The 27,378-nt window shown below is 41.5% G+C and overlaps 2 protein-coding genes across 4 annotated transcripts in view; one reads left to right on the forward strand and one right to left on the reverse strand.

Moving 5' to 3' along the window:
* The first annotated feature begins 2,038 nt into the window (after window positions 1-2,038).
* Window positions 2,039-17,171, forward strand: LOC102230040 (KN motif and ankyrin repeat domain-containing protein 4-like). The gene is made up of 9 exons (XM_023335070.1): window positions 2,039-2,342; window positions 9,603-11,042; window positions 13,200-13,275; window positions 13,891-14,178; window positions 14,346-14,430; window positions 14,769-14,988; window positions 15,069-15,211; window positions 15,343-15,543; window positions 16,530-17,171. Exons 1-9 carry the CDS (start codon window positions 2,333-2,335, stop codon window positions 16,620-16,622), a joined length of 2,556 nt encoding a protein of 851 aa, XP_023190838.1. The 5' UTR covers window positions 2,039-2,332; the 3' UTR covers window positions 16,623-17,171.
* Window positions 17,172-20,159: 2,988 nt separating this feature from the next.
* The window catches only part of LOC102229779 (low-density lipoprotein receptor-related protein 8-like), a 98,796-nt gene continuing 91,577 nt past the window's right edge, over window positions 20,160-27,378 (reverse strand). For 2 of the 3 annotated variants that reach the window (XM_023335062.1, XM_005808302.3), the window contains exons 17-18: window positions 26,553-26,621; window positions 20,160-22,584 (exon numbers count right to left, since the gene is read on the reverse strand). In XM_023335062.1, coding sequence (XP_023190830.1) covers window positions 22,241-22,584; window positions 26,553-26,621 — 413 coding nt within the window. In that variant the 3' untranslated portion in view covers window positions 20,160-22,240. The remainder of the gene's footprint in view (window positions 22,585-26,552; window positions 26,622-27,378) is intronic. The other variant, XM_023335063.1, reaches the window with a different exon arrangement.

The raw sequence follows: 27,378 nt of genomic DNA on the forward strand, positions 1-27,378 counted from the left end.
AGTTCCTGTAGGACTCTCAGGCCCCGAACAGAAGCACAGACACAGTAAAAATAAATGGGAAGGAGAGATTTACAAGGAACAGACATTAAAAAAAAAGTGAAGACTCACTGGACCATGTCAGGGTTCATTGGAGTCTGGGAACATCCATTTAAATGTGCTAGGACACTTAAACACAGAAATTATATGTAAGTGTCCTAAATTTTTCCTTAAAATTTGAACCAAACCAAGGTTTTGATCCCTGCAATTATTTATTACGAGTGGGAGAGAAGTAGGAAGAAGGTCAGAAGAGTTGTTGCATGTGTGTAACGTTGCAGTCTTTAAGTGACTCTCCAACAGGAGCCATCATGCCACTGAACATAGCCACAAGTGCTTGGAGTACCTTTAAAACAGTTGTCATACCACACAGTACAGAAACCTGAAACCGTTATGCAAGAAGGGCCCCATGCGTCCACTCTGCACAGAAACACAAACAAACTCCCTTGGCATGAACTCCTCTCAGACGGACGCAATCTCCGTGGTCGGACGAGTCCAACTTCACGGTTGGGATGCTGTTGTCAGTTTGTAAGACGACTATGGCTGAACATTTCTTATCCAGTATCCTCATGTCTCCAAATATTTTTAGAGTGATGGCTTCTTCCTCCCTGAGTGGCATTTGACCCCATGTAGGTACAGTGGACTCTTTCGTGTTCGCAGTTTTGCATTTGTGGACTTTTCTGTGGAATGAAGCTCCAAAGTATTCAATGAAAGTTAGAGCAGTTTTTCATAAAGTACATCTAAAATCTAAGAAGGAAAATACAGCTTAGGAAGCTGAAATACTTTGGCACAATGTTACTTGACATGCTATTGGCTGGCTCTGGCAAAGGAGTCAATCAAAAGGCGACATTCATTGTCCTTTGCGCTGATTGGCTGTAGTCCAAAGACTGGAACTATGGAACACTGCGGATGTTAGCGTCTGCTGTATACTGTATAGCGCCCTACTATACAGAGGAAACAACACAGTTTCCACTGTATACAAAATACAAAAACATTACACACACAACAATACTGAGATCAAACAATCAGGGAATCCACAGCTTAGTGTTGGCTCCAGAAGCTGCAGGATGCATATTATGATGCATAATGCATATTATGTAGGGGTGCACTGATAATTAATTGGCCCAGTGTTCCTTAATTTTGGATGAGCAGCGCATACTTGGATGAGAAACCATCTTATCTACATTCAGAAAGTCTGAAAATCAGCCATTATCCCTTTTTGTTCTCCCGTGACACAGGGCTAACAGATGTGTGTGCGTGGTTAATAGTCAATAAATTGTTGCCAAAAAAAAAGGAAAGTCCGGCTGCCTTATCACCATTCAACCAAAGGAGGCCAGTAGTGAGAAGGTTTTAGGGAAATATTGCAGAACTAAACATATTTACACAAATCTGTCAAAATTTGCATAGAAGCATAAAGACAAAGTCTAGATAACCTATTAAGCAGTTTCTCAGTGACCCTATTTAGTGTTTGAACTATTAAAATATACTTAGACCAACGAGTATTTATTTATTTTACCTATTGCGATTGTGATTAAAAAAAAAAAACATGCATACAAGGTTCTGGACATTAACAAAAGCAGCAACGCTGAAAGTCCTATTTTGGCGAAATCCAGCTGTTGACATGTATGACTTCAAAGTAAGTGATTGGTTTTACCACAATATATCTGCCTGCAGAGGTCAAACAGTCTTGACCCATGTGGTATTATAAAGAGTTGGGCATAGATGCTGCTGCCCCAGAAGAAGATGCTGGTCACGTTCTGAAAGAGGATCCATAAAGAACGAGCGGCATGCCACTCTGAACACGATCACACAGGAGCCACGCCACAGCGGATTAGGGTTCTCATACCAGGAGGTCTGTTTGTTACCCATGTTGCCTTTTTAATTCTGGTCAGCACTAAGCTTCTTTCCCCCCCAAGTCTTGCTCACATGCATCAAACTTCAGACACTCCTTACCCTCCTCCTTACATTTCTAGTCTGGTCTCGGCTGCAGTCTGGAGGAGTGGGTGTGGTTCTCTGAGTCTATGCCTCCCTCTCAATCAGTCATCCTGGCTGGACGGGAGACAACGTAGGAAGGCATGTTGCTAGCTCCTCCTCGTTCAGACGCTCTCCTTCACACACACACACACACACACGCGCGCGAGCAAACCCAGCTTCTGTTATGGCAGGGGCCGCGTGGTGGCATTTCCCAGACAGCCGAGGCATGCTGCCCTCCCCGCCTGCTGAGGAGACAGACAGCAGGCAGAGCTGAGCAGCAGACAGCAGAGGACCGTCCAACAGCGAGTGGAGGAAAGTGCTGAGCATGTCCCGAGGTAAGAGCTGACACACTATTCACCTTGTAGCATCTCTCCAGGCTGCTCACCGCTGTACGGCTGGGTACTTAATCAAAGCCGGGATGCTGAACGCTGACCTTGACCGCTGAGGGACAGGAAACTGGCTGATCTGAATTGAGGGTCAGAAAGTACTTGATCTTTACTGCGACTAAATGCTGGGAGTGAACCTACAGCCTTAACGTGAAAATTAACAACACCTGTGAGACAAGAACTTTGTCTTTTAAAGACACAGCACTGCTCCTGACATTTAAACGTGCGTCCCGTTGAGGAATTCAGCTGAACTGGCAAACATGCGCGACCCATGTGAACACACACATAGGCGGCACACTTTCTATTTTAACCCCCGCTATGTTAACATCCCGTCGCTTTCTTTCTTTGCGTGAAGCCCCTGGCAGCTGTTTCTGCCATGCAACGGGAGCTTTGGATGCCACAACTCCGACCCTGTTGCTGTTGGAAGAGGACCAGGACGAGTCCGGCGGTCCGAAAAGTCCAGAATTACTGAATAAGAGATCATAGAGGGTGAAGGGTTTCTAGGAACTCTGAGGGCAGTTTGTGATGAATCCGAGTTTGACAGGAAAAAAAAAAAAGAGAGACAGAGTGGAAGGGGTAAGAGGGAGCACAAGTCCAAACATTTGACTTCGGTTCCTAAATCAACTCTGAACAGAAGATGAGGTTCAGAGCTATGTGCTGGAAAAAGCCACAGGTTGTACGGCCAAAAAAAAGGGGGGGAGAAGCAAGGATTTTTCCAGGAAAAGAACAAAGACAGTGAAACACGCAGAAATATGCATACTGTGGAAAAAAACAAAGAAACACGAAGAAAGAAGATGAAAGGCAGAAAATGCTCTGCTTTTTTAGTTTAACTGTTGAGAAACTAAGTTTATAAATAGCTTCAATTTGGTAGCAAGCTGCTGCACTGTGAATGATCCAACCACAGAAATAATCCCGGCGTGGTCAGAAGGCCAAACAGGACGACCACGATGGCTGTGTAGGTTTGTCAACACATTCCCACATCTAACTAACTTCAGGTCCAAACCCGTCCAATCAGGTGTTGATGCACATCACACACCTGTTCCATCAAGCTTTTACACACTGCTATGTTTCTGCTGAGGCCACAGGACTGGCTGGAAGAGTTTTCATTCATTCATCCGTCTCCGTTGTACTAATACTTTGTTACATGTTAACGGCAATATTGGGGGGGGATGAGAGAATGTGAGGAGAGGAAATGGAACTGCTGCGTAAACAGTCTTCACCCACTTCAAAATAAGAGCATTAATATAAATGTCAAACTACTTGAAGGGCTAAAAGTCGATAAAAAAAACCTTCACAGATGCCAAACGTTATTCAACTGGCAGTTTACAAAACAGCCAAGAAAATTAGCACTTTAGAATTTAACAGGAGAAATTATTTAGGGAATGCTAAATGTTTTCAAAGTTAGCAAAAACGCAAAAAGGCTATACCAAACGTAGTCCCGCTATTAGCCCCTTAGTGGATTAGCGGAAGTGTGCCCACAACTGAGTAAAGATTAGAGGAATAGTTTGAGACTGCTTGTTACTACTTAACCTGCAGGAAATAACTCTCTTTTTAACTTCAGTTTATTTAAATCCAGGTTAGCAGGTTCTGAAGACTGAAGCTATTGAGGCTAGATGAAGGGGGACTTCAACCAAAATAAAGTTTTTCCCGTTTGAAAAACGTTACTATGCCTTATGAGTCAGCTAATTTATGAACCATTAAACCACTGTCAAGGTAGCCATCTTCACAAAAGCAGATCATTATTTCCACAGGAAATGAAGATTGGGGGAGGTGCTCCATAAATGATCTTCCTGTGTGACAAACATACTGAGAATAAAACATGTAATGTGTCCAGATTGTTAAAAAAACAAAAAAAAAAAAACAACTAAGAAATCAGATTCCTTCACAGCACTATGATATTTTTTTTCTTCCTTCTTTTACTGCATTTTATATGCAGCAGTTTGATTTTCATGCCAGGTTGTTGGTGGTGCACAACCTCCTTCCTCCATTTTCTGTGTAATTAATCACCAGATTGTGTGTAAAATAAAACACACTCAAAGCTAATCTGTTGACTGTTTAAGCTTTTGAGAGAACTTCATGTAAATTTAGGTTTCAAATAATGACCTTAAACTGAGATATTCAAAAGTTACGAGGAAAAATAAATTTTTGTGTAAATGGTTTACAGACTTAATCTGTCCCAAAATGACACTTTAGGGGTAATTTGTGTGTTAGAGAGGCAGCAGGCACCTTATTAATCATCAGTAAGAAAAGAGCTGGGAGTGAGAATGGGCTGGGTTGGGTTGCTGTGGCATTTTGGTTTTCTATTACTGGGTGTGAAAATTAAAGGTTGGATCTCACAGAGCAACAACTCGTCAATCAAAGTAACCCTGTATCACAGAAAACCACACTTTGTTTTTTAACTTGAGGTTAGATTTTTAAGTGAGAATATAAAATCATTAGTTAAATATTTATAGATGTCATAAAGGACTTCTGTCCTTTTGGACATGTATGGTAATATGAGATACCCTCCTCATGCAGGTTTAATGGCTTTACTTTCTCACGACTAGAAGTCCTGCACGGTTTCCCTCTGTTGTTTATGCCAATATTCTGGACACCACTAATATGTGTTATGTCATACTGTATGTCTTTGCAAGTGTCATCAATGAGAGAAGTCATTGACTTAATACGTTTTGGCCTTAGCGGCATCTAATTTTGAAGCTTTTGTCATCACTACTCTTAGAGATTGGCCCTATATGCTGTGGTTTTTGGTGAAGAATGCTGTGGACAGACATGGTGTGATTATGAGGTTTGCGCTGATGCAGGGGAAGTTTGGAGGGACGTCTCAGCGGGGTCATATTCACGCAGAGGAGACAGCCAGCTGCTGTGGGAAAGCAAAGCTGTCCCTGGAAGAAGAAGTGACATTTCTCTTCAGGATAGATTTAAATTGTTTCAAAAGATGAATTAAGAAGTAACAATCTCCTTTGAAAAGTTCAGTGTGCAGCAGCAGCAGCAGCAGTGCTGCAGCTCCCAGCGCTGCTGGTTTGCTGGGGCCTGTTTGGGGTTAGGCGAATATTTTAAAGTTTTGTTTCTTGGGTTTCCTGTGAGGTGGGCCCACGGCTCCGAGCACAGACAATTAAAATATGTGCCATGGACATGTGGACATAGTTAGGCAATGACTCTGGAAAATTACCTAACCCTAATTCTGCTATATTGTTTCCTCTGTGGTAACCTGGTCTGGAAGAAATGCACAGGTCTATATTTATAAGTAGGAAATAGAGAGCTTATTGGCAACAACAGGCAGCTTTGATCACATGTCTGGTAGATGGTTGAAAACCAGCTGTCTGAAACCGGATCTTCCGATTATCCCGGAGACATCTAAGCACATTTTCAACAAGTGATTTGTCAAAACACCCCACACAGCCTCAAAGCTTCCCATAAAGTTATGAAATTTGGTGAAAGTGAAATTCACAATTTGTGCTAGTCTGTTTTTAAAACTTGGGCACAGTGGTCTTGATGATCTATAGTTTGTAAACTACCTAGGAGTCGTCCTGATATGTGCTTTAGCTTCTGGTACACGTGTGTGTGTGCTAAACTTAAACTCTTCAGATTGACGGCTGACAGATTCCTGTCAAAGTCAAAAGTCCTGATGGGAAAAGAACCTTCTGGAACAGACAACAGAGCCGGCCCAAAGTGTCAGCAAACTAAGGAGCATCCCTGAACATCAGCGGCCTTCCATAAATGCTTGAATTTAAGCACAGACCACAGATCTAAAATCTTCATTTGTCTAAAAAGAATGAGAATATTTCTAAGTTTGATTTGATGGTTGCAGCATTGATAAATTAAAAGTTTTTAACAATAAAAGAAAAAAAGTTTAAAGGCACTGTAAAGTTTACTTTGTAAAAGCATTTTTAAAAATCCTCATAGTGTGATCGTTACAATCTGATGCCACGTGTTTAAAGCTTTCTTTGTGTTGGAGCGTGGGTTTGTCCGTCAACACATCTCAGCAAATAATAACCTGTTATCGCAGGCTGGTTTAAGCTCCGCCCCCTCTCTCAGATTCCATCACATCTGGATTAAAACACTGGAACCAACTCAAGTTCTGCATAAGGTCCCATGTGACCTTGGGCCGGCCCTGAACAGAAAGCGTTAAAGCATGAGGGAAATAAAAAGAATGATCATGTTTAACGTTTATGTCACTATGATAAAGTTTTCAAGCCTCAAGAACTTCTTTGGTATTCTATGTGACAGACTGATCCAACGTAGAGCATCATTAAGAAGTGGGAAGAACATAATATGTAGAGTTGTGTGTATTTGTATTTAACCTTTGCTCTGACACTAATTATTAAAATCCAGTGTAACTGAATATTAATATTATTATAATATATATGTAATATATGTAATATAATGTAATATTATTCCCAGATAATATTATATTGTTTAGGTTAAAACAGCATTTATGACAAAGGGCACACCCTAATATTGACCCTTTGCAACTACATCACTTAATCATTCAAAGCGCCATGATGTAGATTGGAAGTGAGAATCGGGAATATTGAACTGAGCGGCTAAAGTTGTTTTTCCAAGTTGTTTTTTGTCAGTTTATTCATGGTTTCTACTTGCTAGAATCAAGGTCATTTGTCTGTGAAGCTAACACACCTGGTTGGGGCTCATAGACAGCGGTATTTACAGAAGCCTGAAACAGCTAGCTTAGAAACCGTCCCATACCTCCTCCCTCCTGAAGAGGTATGGGACGGTTCAAATGAGCGACTTTGCCTGAATTCACACCACATGATTTATGTCACTATGTCATAAACAACGTTTCCCCTTAAACCAGAGCAGCCTTAAAAACGAACAGAAGACGAGACGCTAATTGTTTTTTTTGCCATACATGCTAGGCTACATGACGGGGTTTCCATGGTTACTTATGGTTAGACGCCATCTTCTCCATAATGCGATATTTGATATCTTTCTAAACATACTTATAAAGTACAAGAACGTTAATCTTCTTAATCTTGCATAAAGTGTTTGCTGTAAATCACACCGAGAGCTGCCAGTTGACTGCTGCTATCAAGCTTGGTTTTCACCCTCGTCTGTTTGTGCAGCCGACCGCACAGCACCTTGTGACCATTTTACTGCGAAATCAACTAAATAAACGCGATATTAGGCTAAATAAACGCGTATTTTGACAGGCTTTATACAGGAGAGCTTAGGTTTGAACATCGATCGTGGTGGAGACAGTGACGTCACGTGTAAAGGGTTATATTGTCATATTTGTTTATTTATTTATTTTTTATTAACTTGTGTTTATTTAATTGCCTAATTAACCGCTACAGGGTTTGACTTGACTATCACTATTATGATAAAAACATGTTATGCTTACTACTGGTTACCTTTGTGCTGACTGACATACGGTAGTTTGCTATGATAAACACTGTCAACATTGTTGAAGTCAGTTCATCTAGATCAGTGTTTTTCGACCCTGGTCCTCAAGGCAATCTGCCCTGCAAGTTTTAGGCATTCCCTTGCTTCAGCACACATGATTTCAACTGATGGCTGATTAACAGGGTTCTGCTGAATTGCAATCATTTGAATGGGGTGTGTTGAAGTAGGGGAACGTTGATTTTTTTAAATTCAGAGATGCTACGTTACAAACAAAGATGATTTAGGTCAAATTATCCCCCTTCACCCTGTCCCCCCTTTTTTTTAACTGCAACAGGTTGTAGCAACACCCAATGACATACAGTACTTTCTCTGGATACATTAATCTTTCAATAGTTTGTCAGGGCAAACTTGGTGCTTGATACTCGGTTTTAAATAATCTAAAAGCCAAGTATCATAAAAAAAATCCAAATAAATTCTAATTATACAAACTAGCCATATTCACATTGAAACTTTTTACTTACCATGTTTTGTTTGAAAGTGGAGAAGTCTTGTGATATCTGTAGGTCAGTCTTGTTGAAAATGGAGGCTTGGAGGCCACAAGAGGGGTGTGGCTTCTAAAGCTGGTCTTCAATCCAGCCAACTGAATACAATTTTTTAGCAAATATACAGGAGGTCATCCAATCATTTGAATGTGGTTTTCTGGAACAGAGACACATTTAAAATATGCAGGACCTAGTGATCACAGAGGACCCGAATTGGAAAATTGGTTGGAAATGACTGCAACTAAAAGCAGCAGAACGTGGACCAAATTTTCCCGAAAACATCTAATTATATTTTGCCTATCATTTCAAAATCCTGATGTTTATCTCTTAGCTTACAAAAGGAGCTTGTCACCCATCTTTGATTTGCAGATTTGTTGCTGTTCACCACTGGCCATCAGAGGGTGCGTGAATGACAGACACTCAGATTCTTAGCAGGGTAACTTGGGGGTGTTTGTCTGTTTACTGCATAGCTTGCATTGTTTGGGGCTGTGGCTTGGTGGCTGCGGCGCCTCATGATGACAGCAAGTTCCCGCAGAGGCCGGTGGTCAGGGGAGGAATAGAAGGGAAGGTAGGAGGAGAGAGGAGGCCAGGTTTTAAGGAAGATAGATGACAGATAGTATGGGAATTCTCCATGGATCAACTCATTAAAGAAGGGAGGAGTGAAAAATATCGTGCGGCTATGAACTAATTGACCCATATGTTAGAGGAATTCATACACCACTAAAAGTAGATCCAGAATGGGAGAGAAGATGCTGAACTGAAGGAGAACCGTTGTGGAGTAGTGACTCAGAACAATGGCTGCCTGTGTTTATGTCTGTAGGAGTAAGGCTTTTTTTTTTTCTTTTTTAGCGATGCTGCCCATAACTGCTGGGCGAAACAGTCACAAACTATTTTCAGCTCTCGTCCTGGAAACCGTGGCTGTAATCAAAAGAAGATCAGGCCAGCCTCTGCTGAAAAAACTGCTGCTTGGTGCATGGAAGAAATGAATCAAGTCTTTGGGAAACAAGAAAGTTAATGGGTGGAGAAGGAAAAGCACAGCTACTGAATGTTTGGGCTTTCTACCTTGTTCTGCATGCCAGACTCTCAATTTAGCAACATGCTTAGTGTTATACTAAAAGAAATTAAGATAACAAAATGCCAAAATGTTTGTTGACAAAATTTAAGCAAATATTGACATATCTTTTTCAGATTGGACAAGTTCAGCCAGACATTTTGTAACAAATTGATTTACAGGATTTTTAAAAACATTGGAAGTCCACCAACCCTGACTTTTATTCCTGTTGCACGTTTACCTCCCTGTTTACAGGTCTCATTGTCCGTCACAAAATGGCTGAGAATGGAGTTAAAGGGAAGCCCCCATACTCGGTGGAAACCCCGTACGGCTTCCAAATAGATCTGGACTTCCTCAAATACGTGGATGACATTGAGAAAGGCAACACCATCAAAAGGGTTCCCATTCAGCGCCGAAGCAAAGGACCCCGGGCCAGCACTCTCCCCAGGCACCTCAACTCCTCTGGTTCTGGCTACAAACAAAATCCCTGGAGGTCGACCGGAGCTCTTGACCCCAGATCCCGACCGTTCGCCAACCATCACCATGGGTGTTCCTCTTGGACTTTCGATCACAGGTCGCTTCTCTACCCAACGGGGCTCACGTCCCTGACGGAAATGGAAGCCAGGATCAAGGAGTTCGACGAACAACCTCTCGGAGAGCATATCCGGCCTCATCTCCTGCGGGCCTCCAGTTTGCCACTCACTGTGCTGCTCAGACAAGAATCTGAGTCCACAGATGACAGGAGCAGCATCCAGAGTTCAAGAGATCACCTCGGAGGAAGGAACACCTCCTGCGAGGACGTGTTCCTCTCAGACAGCCCTCGCCCACAGGACTGCTCGGGGCTGCTGAGGCGCCTGACCAAGGCTCTTGAACGCGTCGGAGAACTCGAGATGGAGGTGAGGGTTGTTCCTGAGCTCAGAGCTCAGATCTGCATCCTGCAAGAAGAAAGGGAAAGACTCCGTCTGGGCTTGGTCCACCACATCCCTCCATCATCAGTCAATGGCACCACAGATCTTCATACTTCATCACCCTATGGCAAAGGGGATGTCCTGAAATCCCAACGAGAAAGTCATGTCATGTTTCCCAGAAATCACAGCGTCACAAGCAAAATAAACCCCGTGAATGATTGGAAAACCAGCACAGATCTGGACGAGCTGCTGACCGTGACGTCCCTGCAGGCTAAGGTTGCGGCGCTGGAGCAGAAGCTCCATGACACTGAGCAGGACCTCCAGAGGACGGTAGGACTCCTAAAGGAGCAGCAGCAGGAGAGCAGGAGGAAAGATGAGAAGATAGAATACCTCATCAGGAACCCGGGGGTGTGGGTCCGCGCAGAAAGGGTGGTGGTGGACCAGGAGGGAGATGAGACCATTGTGAGGTCCATCGAACCAGAGCGTATTCCTGCCTCATCCATCATCTCAAGAACTGTACCCTCACATGCTCAGAGGCACCAAGACTTAATAATGTCTGATGGGGGCACAGACACATTCATTATTCGCCATATTAAGAGAATCAAGAGTCTCCTGGACCAGCAGTGGGAGTGTGTGTGTGGACAGTTCGGAGAAAAGGGAAAACCCCTGAAACATCCGGATCCAAAAGTCAACTCCCTGCAGCAGGAGATGATGGAACTAGTTGACGTCCTCATGTCTGGACACAAGCACCATGAAGACAGCGATGGGCAGAAGATCCAGGACAGAGGTGATGCTTTTGGTCATTTTAAGTCTCTGATTTTCCAAATGTTTCAGGCATAGTGAACACTGTTACACTGCAAAAACAAAAAATCTTACCAGGTACTTTTGGCTCAGTTTCTAGTGGGAATATCTTAGTGCACTTGAAATAAGACAAAACTGGAAAAACATGAGCTTGTCTTAAGTCAATGTGTCCTTAACATTGATGAAAAATTATTGCTTCCTCTAGCAGGTTATTTCACTTATTACATGATATTTTCCCATTTTATAAATGAAATGGTCTGAACTTTTTCATTTATATAAAAAGTGCTTGTCATGAAACGCTGAAAAGTTACTTTGACTTCTTTCAAGTGTACTAAGATAGTTCCACTAGAAACGCAACCAAAAATAATTGGTAAGATTTTGTGTTTTTGCAGTGTACGGGTTACAAAGGCAAAGCAGACAGTAGGTTTTCAGTGCATGTAAACTGGATCATTAACCTCAAAGGCAAAGTCTTACCAAAGGAAGAAAAATCTAATCATTGTTCTTAATCGTCTTAAAATTTTTCCTAATAAAAGTGAACACATAACTTAAGTCAAAGCTTTACATAATTTTCTTTTTAGTTTTTCTTGGAGGATATATTCAGAATACTACTTCTGATTTAAAGTTAAGAGTGTCATTGTTTTCAATTCCAGACCAAACATGTAATGTTTTTGAAATAGCTGCATTTCGCTGTTGCAAAATGACAATATGTATCTGTAGTTCAAGGTCAGTAAGAAACCAAGAAAAACAAAGTAACTGTAAAAGTATTTAGCCCCCGTTAACCTGCCCAGTCAGAACATTTTTTGAAACAATGAAACCAAGAAAAAGTGGTATGCTAATGTATTAAGTTCAAAATATTACATGTATCCTCACACACAAGTAATCCAAATGCTTGAAGATAAACAAACACAGGTTATTGATAAAATGTCTCCTGCCACGTTGACACTACATACAGACTTTCGCCCGATCACAAAAAATCTAAATATAGTGATATACAAATGTAGGAACTGTAAGACTGTTATAATAATTTTTCTTTCATTTCTGAAGCAAGTGTTTTATTTGTTTGTTATTTCGTTGTTGTGCCTTGAAAGGCAAGTGAGAAAAAAACATTTTAGATGTCTTTTTCCTAAGTTTGTTCTAGAAATACTTTTTTCTGCCATGAGAGGCACCGATGTAAAACATCTGGTTTTACCAACCAACTGCTGCTTAATTTATATACATAGTAAGATTGTTATAGGGTAACCTTCTACACTCAGTAAAAGTGGCCCTTAACGTAAATTAGGGATCTCCTGCCACTTATCATGCATTAACATTAATGAGCTACATTCATGAGGATGCCAATTTTTGATTTTTTTTCTCCAGATATTCCCAAACGTTAGCATGCCATGTAGGTTCAAAAATGTCAGATCAGACACAAAGAGAAGTGTTTTGATGTAAAGCGCTGTGTGCGAAGGGATACTGAAACTGCACCAACCCCACGATGAAACATGGTGTTGGCAGAAAGCTTGTTCGAGGTCGCAAAAGACTTTAGACTAGGGTGGAGGTTTACCTTCCAGAAGAACGACTCTAAACATGAAATCAGAACCACAACTGTGGCTTTCAGTCATATTTATGTTTTGGAATAACCTACACAGGTTCAGAACTTTGTGGTTGCAACATGACAAAAGGTCATAGCACCACTCAAGTGGTGCTATGATCATGAGAGCAAAAGGGTTGTAAATACTTTTGACATGAATCAGGTTTTCCTGCCATGTGAACCCAAACAGGAGGATCAAACAGGATTTGATCCAAAACTGATATTAAATGTCCCTAAAGAGTTTGTGGCACTTTTTTAACCATTCAAGTGTCTCTTGAGACGCTCAGGAGAAGTGCGGCAAATGTCGCTGTCGGACAGCAGGGAAGCGGGGGCGTTGTCCTGTCAGACCGTCAGTTCCAAATGCAAACACACAAACTTGTAAAAACGCACACGGGGTCACTGCAACCACGCCACCAGGCACAGAGTTTAAAGCTCGTGGTATCCTCATCTCCTAAGACCACGTGAGGGTTAAAATAAGTCAATTTATCAATTATCAGATGTATAATCTCATCAGCTGGATTTGGTGTTGCTTATGTTTGATCTCTTTGTGTGTATTTGTCTTCTCTTTAGCCTCTAAGTCCACCCTGGAGAGTGATGGAAGCACCCAGACTCTAAAAAAGCTGCAGTCGGTGGATGCTAATGAAGGGTTAGTGGATACTTCTCAGAGACTTCTTCAGCCTTAACACTTATGATTATTGGTTCCTCTTACTGAAATTGAGGCTCTTTAGGCGTTTTTTTTCTCTGACCAAAAAAAAAAAAAGACTTCTTGATTTTGGTCTGGGAGATGAATACCAGTCCATGTGAAGCTGTCAGTTAGACAAGACCCACATGTCTAAAGCCGAAATGAGGGAAGGCAGACAAAGCTTTAAATACATGCTTCTTTCATTCTTTTAGGTTTAAAGACTCATAAGAAGAACAATGCAGAGTCTGCCTCAGAATATTCATTATGTTCAGTTTGTGCTTTCACTTTCAGCTACTGAAGCTTCAGAATGATTTGACTGCAATTATTTTTGACCTTATAAAATGAATAATGCATTTGAGCTATATTACATAAATCCTTGTCTGGTCTCAATAATTGAATCAGGGAAATGGCCGACTGACCCTATTCTTAGTCAATTATGATGAGAATCTAGAGTCTAAAAAGGATTTCTGAGAGCAAATCAAGTCAAGCACCTTTTATCAATTTAAGGTCATCGCCAGGATAGTAGATGCAGCTAAAAGGTGTTAGTGAGGATAAAATGTTCATTTCATTTCACTGTAGAGTCCAAATGTCCACAAAAGGAAGTGTGATTGGCCAGGACAATGGGAAGCTGTGTGGGGAAGCCAGTGTTGTCCCTCGGGGGATGGAGGCCACCCAGGTGGATGTACACCCTGCAAAGAGACGAATCCAAACCGACGAGTCCAAACAAACATGCCCAGAGGGTCATGCAACACCGGTGGGAGCGATATCAGGACAAACAGATGGAGGCACCGTGTTGCTGGAAGCTGAAGGCCCAGAGAACAAGTCCAAAACCCTGGAGGACAGAACTGGCTCGAATACGAAGGGAAGGTGAGAGCACCATAGACTCTGAATCAGTGTCTGTATAAAATAAATCCTATTTTGACTGTCGAGATACAGTATGTCTGTTACTTGTAAATGCTTTATTGGAGCAGATTTTGAAACAGGAGGCAGATTATCTGAACCATTCCTTCACTTATGTTCTCTTCCACTTCCAGGGACATATTGAGTGCAGATTTTATGTCTGCTTGTCATTTTGTTAAGGATCGCATGGACATCACAGAAAATCCAAATGATGATATGGTAAATACCCTTTTCATTAAACTCCTGGGAAGGAGAAAACATTAATGTAAATCAACTTTACCAATAGCCTAGGAGTTTATCCTCTCAGTCAGATAACTGATGTAAAAACCTAACATGCAGTTTTATTCGCAAACACTTAGGATTCCTCTATCAGTAGTTTGATCATGGACATTTGGAATCGATCTGTCGTTTTCTGGGTTGTGACTTGTGTGTTCAAATGGATGAAGTTGTGTAAAATTGTACTAGAGAGATTGGTGGATAATTCCACATTATGAGCTGGCCCAATGATGTACAAGCTTGAGATGCTTTGATTGAGAACTTTCTTGGTTTCTGTCCAGAGGCAAGCTCTGGTAACAATGTTCCAGCACTGGTTTGGCGCCGCGGCGGAGGAGGCCTCCGAAACCAGCAGGGTAGCTGCGTACCTGAAAGAAGTAAAGAGTGAGGCGCCACCTCTGCTGGCGTTCCTTGTCAATCTTGCTGACGACAATGGCAACACGGTGCTCCATTACAGCGTGTCCCACTGCAACTACGGCGTCGTGAGCGTGCTGCTGGACACGGGTAACACGGTTGATGGTAACCTTTGCCCTAGGAAATGCTTTTGCTGTACTGTAGTTGACAATAGAATCTCTTCTGTAAAGGCATGAGTGACGTAAATGTTCAGAACAATGCCGGATACACAGCTGTGATGCTGGCGTCGCTCACCGCTCCAGATGGGCCTGCTGGGATGGAGGTCGTCCGAAAGCTAATGGAGCTGGGAAACGTTAATATTCGCTCCAGTCAGGTAACACTGCACAATCAATCTGTTGTCAAAAAAAAACAAACAATCATGTTATGTCAAGACTTTCTTTTTGTTTTGCGAGTCGTTAAAGTTTGAAGGGTTTTAATGGTCAAAATTTGTTTCTCTTACCACAGACAGGCCAGACAGCTTTGCACTTGGCAGTGAGACACGGTCGAGTCGTCATGGTCCGCTTGTTGCTGAGCTGTGGAGCCGACGCCAACATCCAGGACAAACAGGGAATGACATCCCTCATGTTCGCATCAGAACGAGGCCACACGCACATTGCCAGACTGCTGCTAGAAAGAAGTCAGTGTGACCTGACTCTGACTGACAAGGTAAGACTACAGCCAACAGCTAAATCCAGTTCAGGTTCATCTCAAAGTACGGCACTATCAGCAGTCAGAGCTCCAGACTTCAACGACAACATGCCACCTGTGAGACTTCTTGATCGATTGCTCCGATCAAGAAACCACCGACAGGAAGGAAACCGTTTGCAGGTTTCCTTCCTGTCTGATTTTTATTCCAGCCATCTTGAAGAGAGATACCTTCTGTGGTTTCATTCCGATGAGGGGAGAATGTAACAGGACATCCTGCACGTTCACTGCTAGCTGCATCAGACCAAGCATGGCCTTTCTGTACAAGAGATACCCTAAGGCCAACTTGAACGACACTGTGTTAATATTTCCCAGCCCTGGGCTCCCAGATTGTGGGACAGAGGAGAGCCTGACATCTTTGTCCACAAGGGTGGGATTGTTTGTTGCATGCCAGGGAAATTCAAGTCTACAAAAGAAATCCACTGGGATGAACCTGTCCCTCTCTTTTTCTCCTGGCTCCTATTCCTTTGAGAGATGGATGGATCTCAAACTAGAAGGAATAGTTATTCCCACAAGGTGTCTTGGGAAAAGCAAACAAAAAAGACTACGCAGATAAGATACTGAAAGTTCATTGATTAGTCGAGCCAAATCTCTTTAAAAACTCATCAGTAGAAGTAGATTATATGCTTTTCTTTGCAGTTTGTCTCTACTAGTACTGTTCTAGTCTGGTTTGTTAGGTGTGTGTTTGATGTTTGACAAATGGTTTTCTAATCTAAGCATTTCTAGAGGGGTGTAAAATCGGTATAAATGTCAGAATTGCAAAAAAACAAAGGAAAAAAGTCTCAAATGATGTCTTGATGTAAACTGTTATGTCTACAAATGCTAACATTGCTAACATTTGCAGGACAGGTCTTTTTGTCAAAACTACAACAAACATTGACAAAATGTCGGACCACCTCAATTTGTTTTGCCAGTGTTAATGTGTCCCTCCCCCCTTCCTTTCTTAGCGGGGCCAAACTGCGCTCTCCATTGCCAAGCAAGGTTCCCACACTGACACAGCGGCCCTCCTGCAGGCCCATGCTAAGGCTCGAGCTCTCTGAAAATTGGAAACTCAAGATCCGCCAGTTCATCATCTTCTTTGCTTGAGGCACCTAAAAAGAGGCTAAACAGTTTATTTCCTGATAGTGTTTTGTATTTTCTGAACTGCTGCATGAGCATTAGCTTTTAGCCTTGGACGGGAAGCCATCAGATCAATAAGACTGTACACAATCAGTTATTTACAGCTAGGAATGACTGGTGGCTGTTGATGCACTATACAGTAAATATGATTTATTTTTTATGTTTTCATGTGATTGTTACAGTTTTCTCAGATCTTTGCACAGCTTAACTCTGCAAACTATGCAATGGAAAAAGTATTTATTCTTAAAAGTTTTATTGCATATGAGTATGACTTATGGGTAACAATCAACATGTTATATACTGTATATGTGTGTTTAAAGGGACGTTTTTAGCAGCCTCTAAATATATTTCTGCACTTTCCATCCAAATTAAATAGAAAAAAGCAACTGATGCAAGCAAAAATCATATCCTTCTAGGTGTTAAAATAATCTGCACACTGTATATCCTTCAATAAATCAAATACAATGCTGTTTCTGCTGTGGTTTCTAGAAATGAGTGTTGTATGAGAAATGCGGCCAGCAGGTGGCAAAATTCCTCCATTTCAACCCATCCCAGCAAAATCGCACACATCAGAAACCAACAACACACAGAACTGACTTGTTCAAAACGACAAGGTCCGAGGGATTACATGGGATCCTTTTCGAGTGCGAAAAGATTTGTGCTGATTCCAGCATGGAAGGGAGGGGGAGGGGGAAGAAGGAGATTCACCTGCAGGTCAGAGGTGAAAAGCAGGTACGTTTGGTCGGCTCACACACCTAACGTGAGAAGAGGCGGGGCTGCAGAGGGATGTAAGGCCTCATGTTTGTGAGATAAGACAAAAGGGATTGAGTGCGGGGGGAGACTGAAAAGACGCAGGATTTCTGTCTGACAGAGGAAAGCCATCTCATTTCCCTGGAGGATTTCTCTCAGCCACGCTGGAGAGCCCTGCTGCAATGACCCTGAGCAAATATCCCTCAGAAAAAGAGGGAGAGGTAGATGGAAACGGGACGCTTTTCCATTACCCAAAATGTGTAGTTCCATCAAATGAAAACGAGGATTTTGAAAAGGTAACATGTATTTCTCCACATCCACTAAATTAAGCTGGGCTTCTTAGCCTGTGCACCTCAGCATGGGTATGTTCCCCCATCCCCCACCAAAACAGGCTTTAATGTCACAATGAATAAAGGGGCTCATCTCAGCCTTTGTGCAACAGTGAACATGTGTGACACCTCTTTCGTCCGCTGAAGGCACCAGTCGACCAAAGAAACAAAGAATTACATATATGTGTATACCACATAGCTCTCATACTGGGTCTGCAAAAAGGAGGCAGCTGAGTCTGAAGACATTCACCCCGCTTTCCTTTAATAACGATAATGGACTGGATTTGTCTACTGCAGGGGTTTCTGTCCGCTGATGAATCACTTGCTCAATGGACGGGAGTAAAACACTTCTCAGCCAGCGGCGGTTTACAATGAGAGGTTTACAGCCAAAGCGCAGGTTTTGTAAAAACCAATCGGCTTTAGTGGTTAACAGGGATTCCAGGCAGAATAGATTCTTACGAACGCTAATGGGTTTTAAGGACGCCACCGATTTGCTACAATGGAAAAAGAAATAAAGCACAATAAAAATATACCTTACCTTATCAGGAGGCGGCATCTTGTGTTTTATTTGTTACCGGATAGATCAAGTGCATTGTCAGAAGTATGTTCAGTATCCATGTTCGCTGGGTCTAAAACGCATTCGTCTGTCTTGTCTTTTGGAATAAATACGTCCCAAATGGTGAAATAAGAAAAAAAATGGAGAAGCTTGAATAAAAAAAAAGGAAACTCAAACTAGCTAGAATGCGGCCGAAAGTTACAGAAGACTAATGACAGTACTGACTGTACAAAACACCAAACTCTGAGATTAATCTGTATCAAATTATGTTTGATGCCGAAGTCTCTGAGCTCATATGGAGATTCAGAACTTGGCCGGTGAAGTCAGGAGTAATGTTGGCTGAGAGCAGTAGCGTAGAGACCTAACAAACCGGCTTCCTATTGTAGCGATATAGAACTTTACGGATCTTTTCTACATTTGGTTGCTGTGAAGAAGGTCTTTGTCGTGACACTACACTGAACTTATCTAATAATTTATTTCATAGACTGTGCCTAAGAGTGTCCAAACATCCAATGTTCATCACTCTGAAGCGGTTGTGATTAACAGTTTTCTGAATAAATTTCAAAGTATTTATTTAGGAAAATAATAGTCTGGAAGTCAGTCAGCTGTAGAAATGACCTAATTGATTATCAGTTTTAATGTTTTAAACTATAGAGTTCAGAGAAAACTTTGGATTTACCTCGAAAATTTGAACAAGCACACACTCCACAGCTCCTTCCCCCACAGCCAAGCCGGCACTGACGTCAAGAAATTGACACTTTGTTGTTGTTGGGTTGTTTCTCAGATATTTAAACAGCTGCAGGACACTGGCGATATTGAGCTTGAGCGACGGAACGTACTAAACGAGGGAAGGATGTGAGCAGCACATGCACAAGCATGATTGACATTGCTAAGACCTTCCCCCTGGCTCTGATTGGTTGTTTCTGACAGGGAGTGGTGCATTTCTGTATATGGTAGTAGGATCACTGGAAGGAGCCAGAAAAGCTTTCTTTTTTAGATTACCTGTCTTACATTCTACTGTCAGGACTTTGTGACAGATTTATAGAAATGTATTTATTGCATATTTGCTAAAAGTCACCTACTGCAGCTTTAAGGTAATAAACTGAATGCATTCTCTTCTTAAAGACTTTAGCAACCTTGGGTTGGGTTGAACTGTTGCTCCAGACAGCAGTAAATCTTGTTCCATCTCTGAAATATAACCATTTGTTTTAAGTTTTGGTTTTATACTGAAATGTTTTGATAATCAGTGTCAGATGAAAACACTTTTCATTGGCGAACTTTTGATGCTGGATCAGACTAAAAGAGATAGAACAGAATCAAGACGAGAGTCTGACTGGATTTGTTTATCCCAATCCACTTGGTGAGATCCACCTAGATTAAGTTTTTGTTCATTTGATTAACACATTTTAATAAAGGAACCACAATACAGTACGACAAACCGAGGTTTCAAACTTAAGGAAAATAATTAATTTCATCATGACACATAAAGATCTTCAATATATGAACGCAATTTAAAGTTGTGTATCATTTGCTGCTTTAGGCAAAGAGCTCTGTGGGAAGACTGGTTCATTTTGAATAAACACCTGTGACAAAAATTCAAATTGAAAAACATCAATTCTGAGAATATTCTGGTGGATGATTTGATTTCTGCTAACTTCTGATGCGCCAGCTTTTTCTCCCTGCTAGATCACCACACAACTCAGAGTAACCCACTGTTAATTTGACTCATTGTTACACAAAATAATAATCCTTCCTATGTTTCTACATACAAAGTTACAAGGAAATTGACTTACGTAGGAAAAAATAAGAGAGAAACTGCAGACTTGTGTTTGTCAGATTTTATATAACAAGAAAAAGAGATATTTAAAACTATTCAGTTATGAAAAATAAAACACAGAACCAATTTGTCCTCAGTACAGCTCAGTATTAGACGTACAGCAACTGGCTGACTTTTTTTTTCATGAGAAAAAAACAAAAAAACACAAGGTTAATATGAAAGTGTAAACAAAAAAGGCACAAATAAATACAAAGCAACGTTCTCACTGACATTGGGGTTAAAAATGTTCCACCAATGTGGATTTTGTTTTGTTAATTCTTTTTGGGTGGAAGGTGTGGGGGGCCTCTTAATATTATATAAAGGCTAAGAAAAAATATTCACAAAAAATGAGGCTAAACGATACACAGCAAGAAACACCAACTAAAACAAAACACTTTGGTGGATAACTGATTTTAAACAATCAGGAAGGAAAAAAACAGTGCTTTCTTCATACAAATAAATTAATATAGGTGTCAACACTTTATCTAAAATCTTATATACAGCTCTTCTTTTACAGAATTATACAATACCTTATCAAAAAACGTTATGAAAACGTATTTACAACCCAATGAGTCAAAAAAGCACCCTCAAAGCTTTTCTGCCGACACGCACTCGCTCACCAATACACACAGAGGTCAACACACGTGCAAACACGCACACACACACACACACACACACACACACACACACACACCTTCTTTGTCCATGAGAAACACAGTACCAGAAGGCATTCTAAGAGGGTTGTGCAACAAATAGCATCCAAAAAACAGTTTCAAATATGGCTGTGCGATGAACAATTGGCACACATGCATTTCGATGAGCACACACACGGGGGAATTTCCAGGTGATCTGTATAAACCGGCATGAAACCTGTTCACCGACGAGGTCTGCAGGCACCACACTACACTGCATCGGAGTCCGATTTTTCTTTTTCTTTTCGCGTTTGTGGTAACATAATATGACAGGTTTTTTTTCTCTCCCAAAGCAGAGACCAGCTGGGCCCTCCTGTCCCAAACTGTCTACTCAAATGACAGTGGCAGCGGTGGCGAAATCGACTGTGCAATAAATGTGTGTGAGTGTGGGTGAGAGCGTCTCGTGTGGAACAATGAACGGCGGCGATGTCGGTTGGTTGCATGCCGCTTGTGTTTCCAGAGAGCGAATTTTACCTCGTCCTCGTCCCCCTCCACCCACTTTGGAAACAACGGGAATCTGATACCGCTGCACGGCAGGTGGAGTGTACATGTGTCTGTGTGTGTCACAGTCAAAAGTGGGTCGTCAAATGAAATCATTACCACTCAGTGATTCCCATCAACCACAAAACACCTCAACTGGCTGCTATCTGCAGCCTATTGCTTTTCTCAGACCATTTAACATCTAAAACAAGCTACTAAAAGAAGAAGAAGAAGAAGAACTCTGACTTGCACCTTTATGCTCACAGAAGACTCTTCCAACTCTCTTCACTAAATTAGAGAAATACTCAAAACTGACATAGTTCAACCAACATCATGAAGCACTGAACCGGACAAACTGATCCAGGAATAAATGTTTACGACACCAGGCGTCTCCAGAAACAGCATTTGGGATTGATCCCAACAGATTGTCTCCACCGGCTGCCCCAGTTGAACAGCTCCTCTTTCTTTAGTTAGCTGTCCCAGAGCGCTGCCGCCAACCAGCAGTAACACAAAACTCAAACTAACACATCAAGGACAAAATGGATGCTCAAGTCCGATGCCTTATAGCAGCTTCAGATGCACACGGTTGTCAATGGAAAAGTTAAAAACGGAGAGTTTGACTTAATTTTCCAGCGTTGAGAGCGCATCTGCACCACCTGATTACTTAACTACCAGAATCTACTGGAGAAAAAACAGATTTCATTCCGTAATTTTTCTTTCTCGATCTTGGTTTATATGTAACGTGACAGGACATGGCTGTGTGTGTGTGTGTGTGGGGGGGGGGGCATCGGCGTGTGTGTGTGGATGAATGAAACAATGATATGTCGTTCATCCCTTCGGTAAACTTAGTCCAAGTTCATTCTGACTTCTCCGTGTGCCTGAGAGTCCAGCTGCACCAGAAGCAGGTCCTTTTGCCTCACTTTGCAGTGGAGAGCATGGGCTGCTCCGTGTACCAGTGAGTCCCCGCGTCGGGCATGCTGCCCCCCAAAGGCAGGGCGATGAACTGCGGGCAGGTGCCGCTCCCAGCCCCCACCACGCCCATACCAACCCCCTGGGGGTACGGGTGGTGGTGGTGGACGTGGTGTCCCATGCCGTCGGTCCTCCCGATGTGGATCTCGTCCTCCTCGCCCTCGCCGGTGGTCTTGCGGTAGACCGGGTTGTCGAAGTTCATGCTCTTGGTGGAGTTGCGGCGCCAGTTCCGCCACGCCAGGTAGACTCCGGCGCAGACCAGGCCGAACACCACTGTGGCAACGATAGGAACTGCATGCGTTTAACACACAGCGGCAGGGGACACGGGGACAGGAGGGGGAGCGTTAACAAGGCAGAACGAGTCCATGGTGTGAGATGACGGGCACGGAGAGGAGAAGAAGAAGAGGCATGCGGGATGGGGGGGACAGAGAGGGAAGAGGGAGCGGTATGGAGACTGTGTGTGTGTATGTGTGGGTGGGTGGTGCAGCACAGGCTAAAGATGAGTCACACAAGTATGCACAGACTCTAATCAGACTCTAAATAACCTTCATTAAAGTTTAGAGTTGGAGTGTTTGTTTTAAGGATCGCCTGAGACACTTTCAAAGAAGATATACCTGGGGAATTAAAATATTTTGCTATCTTAAAGTTGTAGTATGTAGCTTTTATAATTTATTTTTTTTTTACATATTTGTTGTAAAATTGGGCTCCTCTGCCTTCTCACAGTTCTAACTAGAAACAACCACCAATCAGAGGCCGGAGTCGGGTCTTAGTGCTGATCCCTCATCCTCTTCACTCTTTGCTAAGCTGCAGCTAGCATAGCCTGTTGTAAATGCTAAGCTTAGTTAGCATGGCCACTGATGATGGCGAATAAACATTTGTCTTGTAATGGTAAGTTGTTTCTTCAACAATAGCACAATGCACAGCGAGTCAATCATAAGGTTGATTGACAGCACTAAGACCCTCCTCCTGCCTCTGAGTGGTTGTTTTTGGTAAGGAGCGTTGAATTTCTTCAGATGGCAAAAGTAGCTCAGGGACAAGGTGGAGGAGATTGATCTTTTCAGTTTATCTGTCTCTAACTGTCACAAAATGGTGGCAGTTTTAACATTTTTTAAAAAAGTTACATACTGCAGCTTTTCTTAAAAGTCAGGGAAAATGGAATGTGTTATTTTAATACTTCATTTGTAATATGATTTTTTTAATGTAGTGTCTTTATTATACAAACAGATATGAGGAAAAGTAGCTGATCATACTAATGAAGATATTCTGAAACTTCACATGCCTGACTATGTGATGGCAAATGATCACGTTAAATCTGCCGTTAAATAGGCATTGTAATTTAACACTGCAGCTTTAAATCACACCAATAAAATACTGTTAAAGTTGTCACGGCTGATAAACACCTTTTGTGTTCTCCACCTGTATTGTGACCTGATTTTATTACAAACAAAATGAAAAAGTCTGTCTGAGAAAGGAGGCTGGCTCAGTTCATTCCAGTTCATTTAGTCCAGAATCAGGTTTTAGCTTAAAGTAGGTACTGGGTATAAAGTCATATTTTTAGCTGAATTATGTTTATTTTCCCTATATCTAGCGGATTTAAATCTGGTCTGTCATTTTAAAGGAAATAAGCTGTGATTAATAAATGTTTTGTTCCTTTTTTTTCTTTTTAGTCACAATTAAATAAGAAAACAAAAACAATGTGGTGTAGCAAATGAATTAAGTTGTGTGGCTTTGCTTAAGCAAACAGTGAGCAATATTTGGGATGCCTGATCCATTTTAATCCTTTCTGGGTTAAAATGAAGAAAGCTTCATTTGGTGTTATTTGCCAGAGACTGTAGCTATATAACAAGCAGATGTAGCCACCTTTAAATGACTCAGACCTGCAGATAATCATTTGGCTTTTCTCCGAGTGTTTTTGTTAGAGCAGTGATGCTGGTTTTGACGTCACACCTGAGGTAAAAGTGTTCCAATTAACATAGTCAGAGAAGTCTGGATTTCAACATGGCGATGGCCAAGTAACACTGCTTGCGAACATTGTTTAAGCTCCTTCACTTTCCATAAGGAAAGACCACTGTTGTTTTTTTCAGATAAGAGTTGCAGGCAGTAAAGGTAGCATTGATTTTAGATGCACTCTTACATGTGTATTTGTAAAATAAATAGGTTTCCACCACCGCGTACTACTGCTGATGCGAGGAGCGGCCATATGGAACACTGAAAAATCCTAAAAATCACCAAAATCACCCAGACTAAAAATCCTTAGTCTGGGTTTCTCCCACTAGGAAGTCCAACTTTTCCAACTGGTAAGTTGAAATTTCCGAGTTCCGACTACAAATGTAACAATCAGATGGACGTAGAGTAATGATTGAATCCTTAACGGCTGACTGAATAGAATTTCCTCTTTTAGCATATTAGCCAGCTGAGCAGCTTAGTTCTTTATTAGCCAAGTTCTCTGTCTTATGAAAAATCTTTCAAACTGTATCCTGGCATTTAGTCTGAGGTGTGATATTTTCCAGCACAGACTTTTTGATGGAGCCACAAGTGTTTTAGTTCATGAAATACACATAAGTAGGTAGAACTTTGAAATTCTCACAATTATCATGAAGGCATTTTCAAAGGTGTTTGCTGTTTTTCTTATCTTCAATTATTATTACTCCTCAATAAAGTTTGAAAACTACAATGCTTTAGCAAAGAATGCTTGCCAAAGCGTTCCCCACAAAACAGTACAGTAGAAGGTGAATGATACACAATGACAAGAATATTAAATACACACAAAAAAATAACAGAGAGGAGGACTTGTAGACTTGTAGCATTCACTCCTCCAGTGCACAGCTGTGAATGTGTGATGGACTCAACAAACAGGTACCTTATACATCAGGGTAACACAGTACATGTGCAGAGTCTTGCAAAGATATAAATATCCATCACAATTTTCACATTTTTATACCGTCACCACAAACCTCAATGTATTTTATTGGGATTTTATGTGATGGACCAACACAACTGCTAAGATGACACCAAAACGAAAGACCAAAATTTACAGTATGTGTGGAGGAAAACTGACAGTATAGAGCAATCAGAAACAGCGCCTCTGTGATGAAACATGGTGGAGGCAGAGTCGTGCTGTGGGTGTGTTTTTCTTGCAGGAGCAGGAAGCTGGTTTGAGTTGATGGGAACATGGATGGAGCTAAATACAGAGGAACACCAAAAGACTTGAAACTAGGGATGAAGTTCTTGTTCCAGCAGGTTAACACTACACACAGCCGGATCTAGGCACATCAATGAGTTAATAGAATAGAATAGAATAGAATAGAATAGAATAGAATAGAATAGAATAGAATAGAATAGAATAGAATAGAATAGAATAGAATAGAATAGAATAGAAGTACTTTATTCATCCCAGCAGGGAAATTACTTCGCAGTTACAGTAATGACAAGACACAATAACAACTACCACTGAGTAGTAGTTGTAGATAAAATAAAATAAAAAAATATATAAAATGCTATAAATTGTAAAATATAATCTGGACCAGTTAAAGCCCAGACATAAATCCAAATAATAATCTTGGGCATGATTTGAAAAAAAACGTTGCTCAAATGATTTCCGTCCAATTTGACTTAGTTTGTGACGTTTAGTGAAGAACTACAAGAATTGCAGCCATTATTACTGAGGAAGATGACTCAAGTGGAATGAATAGAAATGTATTCTAACATTTTAAATTATGTGTTTTCCAGCCACATAGAATCATTTTATAGAACAATCAAGAAACTCTGTCACCTTCAAAATAAATTTTGAGTCACTTAGTAATTTAGTGCCTTCAAATTTGGCCTCTGTCTCTTTAAGAAAGTCTGCACGTTCATGAAGTCATCACAACATGGCTCCTCTATTAACAATTTGACAACATTTCGACCAGTACTGCACCGAGAAGTAGCTCGTATAACGAGTCCAGGACATACACAGTTCCATCAGGTGTTTGCTAATTACTGCTGGCTAGTCTGAATGAGTTGATCAGGAAGAGGGAGACTTTTAATTTGCAAAAAAAATTAAGGCCTACATATCATTTTCTTGCTGCTTCCTGGTTAGGTGCTACTTCATGTTGATCTATGTAACAAAATACCATTAGAAGAACATTGAAGTTTGTAATGTGAGAAAAATGTGAACAAGTCCAAAAGGTTTGAATATTTTTGCAAGGCACTGTGTATGTAGCCAAACGGCCTTTCTGTAACCAGACAAACTAAGAAAACAGAGACTGCATGCAGCTTACCAATAGGAATGACCACGCCCAGAACGGCCACCGTCAGGTTCTCACCCAGAACGAAGTTCTCACCACCGGCTGGGGAGAGAGAAGGAATGCGAATTACATGGTGTAGGAGTGATGGGATGAAAAGGCAGTCGCGTAAAGAGAACAAAAAGTAAGAGGGCAGGTAAGATACAAAAAGTGTGAGATAGGCAGCGTGTCGAAGAAGGGTCAAGGCGGTGGAAATGAGAGACGATAAAACAGGGAGGCGACAAGTGAGTGAACATGCGTTAATGGCCGTGAGTGTTTTACGAAGAGACAGCGGCAGAAAAGAGGGGGGAGGGAGAAAAAAAAGCTAAAAAAGGAATGTAAAGGATGCAGAGCTCGGTATTTGCCAAAGTGTGACTTTGAGACACCCCCGACCTTCTGCACCTTCATACATACAGGCTCCGTATAACTGCATTAGAGCAAAATTTGCATTCAACATGCAGTACTTACTAACACACTTATGAGGCAAGCATTTATGCCGCAACACAAATTTCCTTCCAGATATGCGACCCCCGCTCCCTCCACCCGCCCGCCCACATAAACCACAGTTTTATGAGGAGAACGGCATAATTTTCAAGGTGACAATTATTTCTGTCGTCGGTGGCTGAGGCTTGTAGATTCCCCACTTTAATGTCCTCGTTACAGCCAATTCGAGATCGCTAGCCATCTTCCCAACAGGAAGTAGATGCAACTAAACAGTTTTTTTAAATCCCAATTAGGGCAGCAACTAACAATTATTCTAGTAATCAATTATTTTTGACGATTAATTAATTAATTGGATAAAAAATTTGGAACATTTAACAGA

This window comes from Xiphophorus maculatus, chromosome 6, assembly GCF_002775205.1.
Source record: "Xiphophorus maculatus strain JP 163 A chromosome 6, X_maculatus-5.0-male, whole genome shotgun sequence".
NCBI classification, from domain to species: domain Eukaryota; kingdom Metazoa; phylum Chordata; class Actinopteri; order Cyprinodontiformes; family Poeciliidae; genus Xiphophorus; species Xiphophorus maculatus.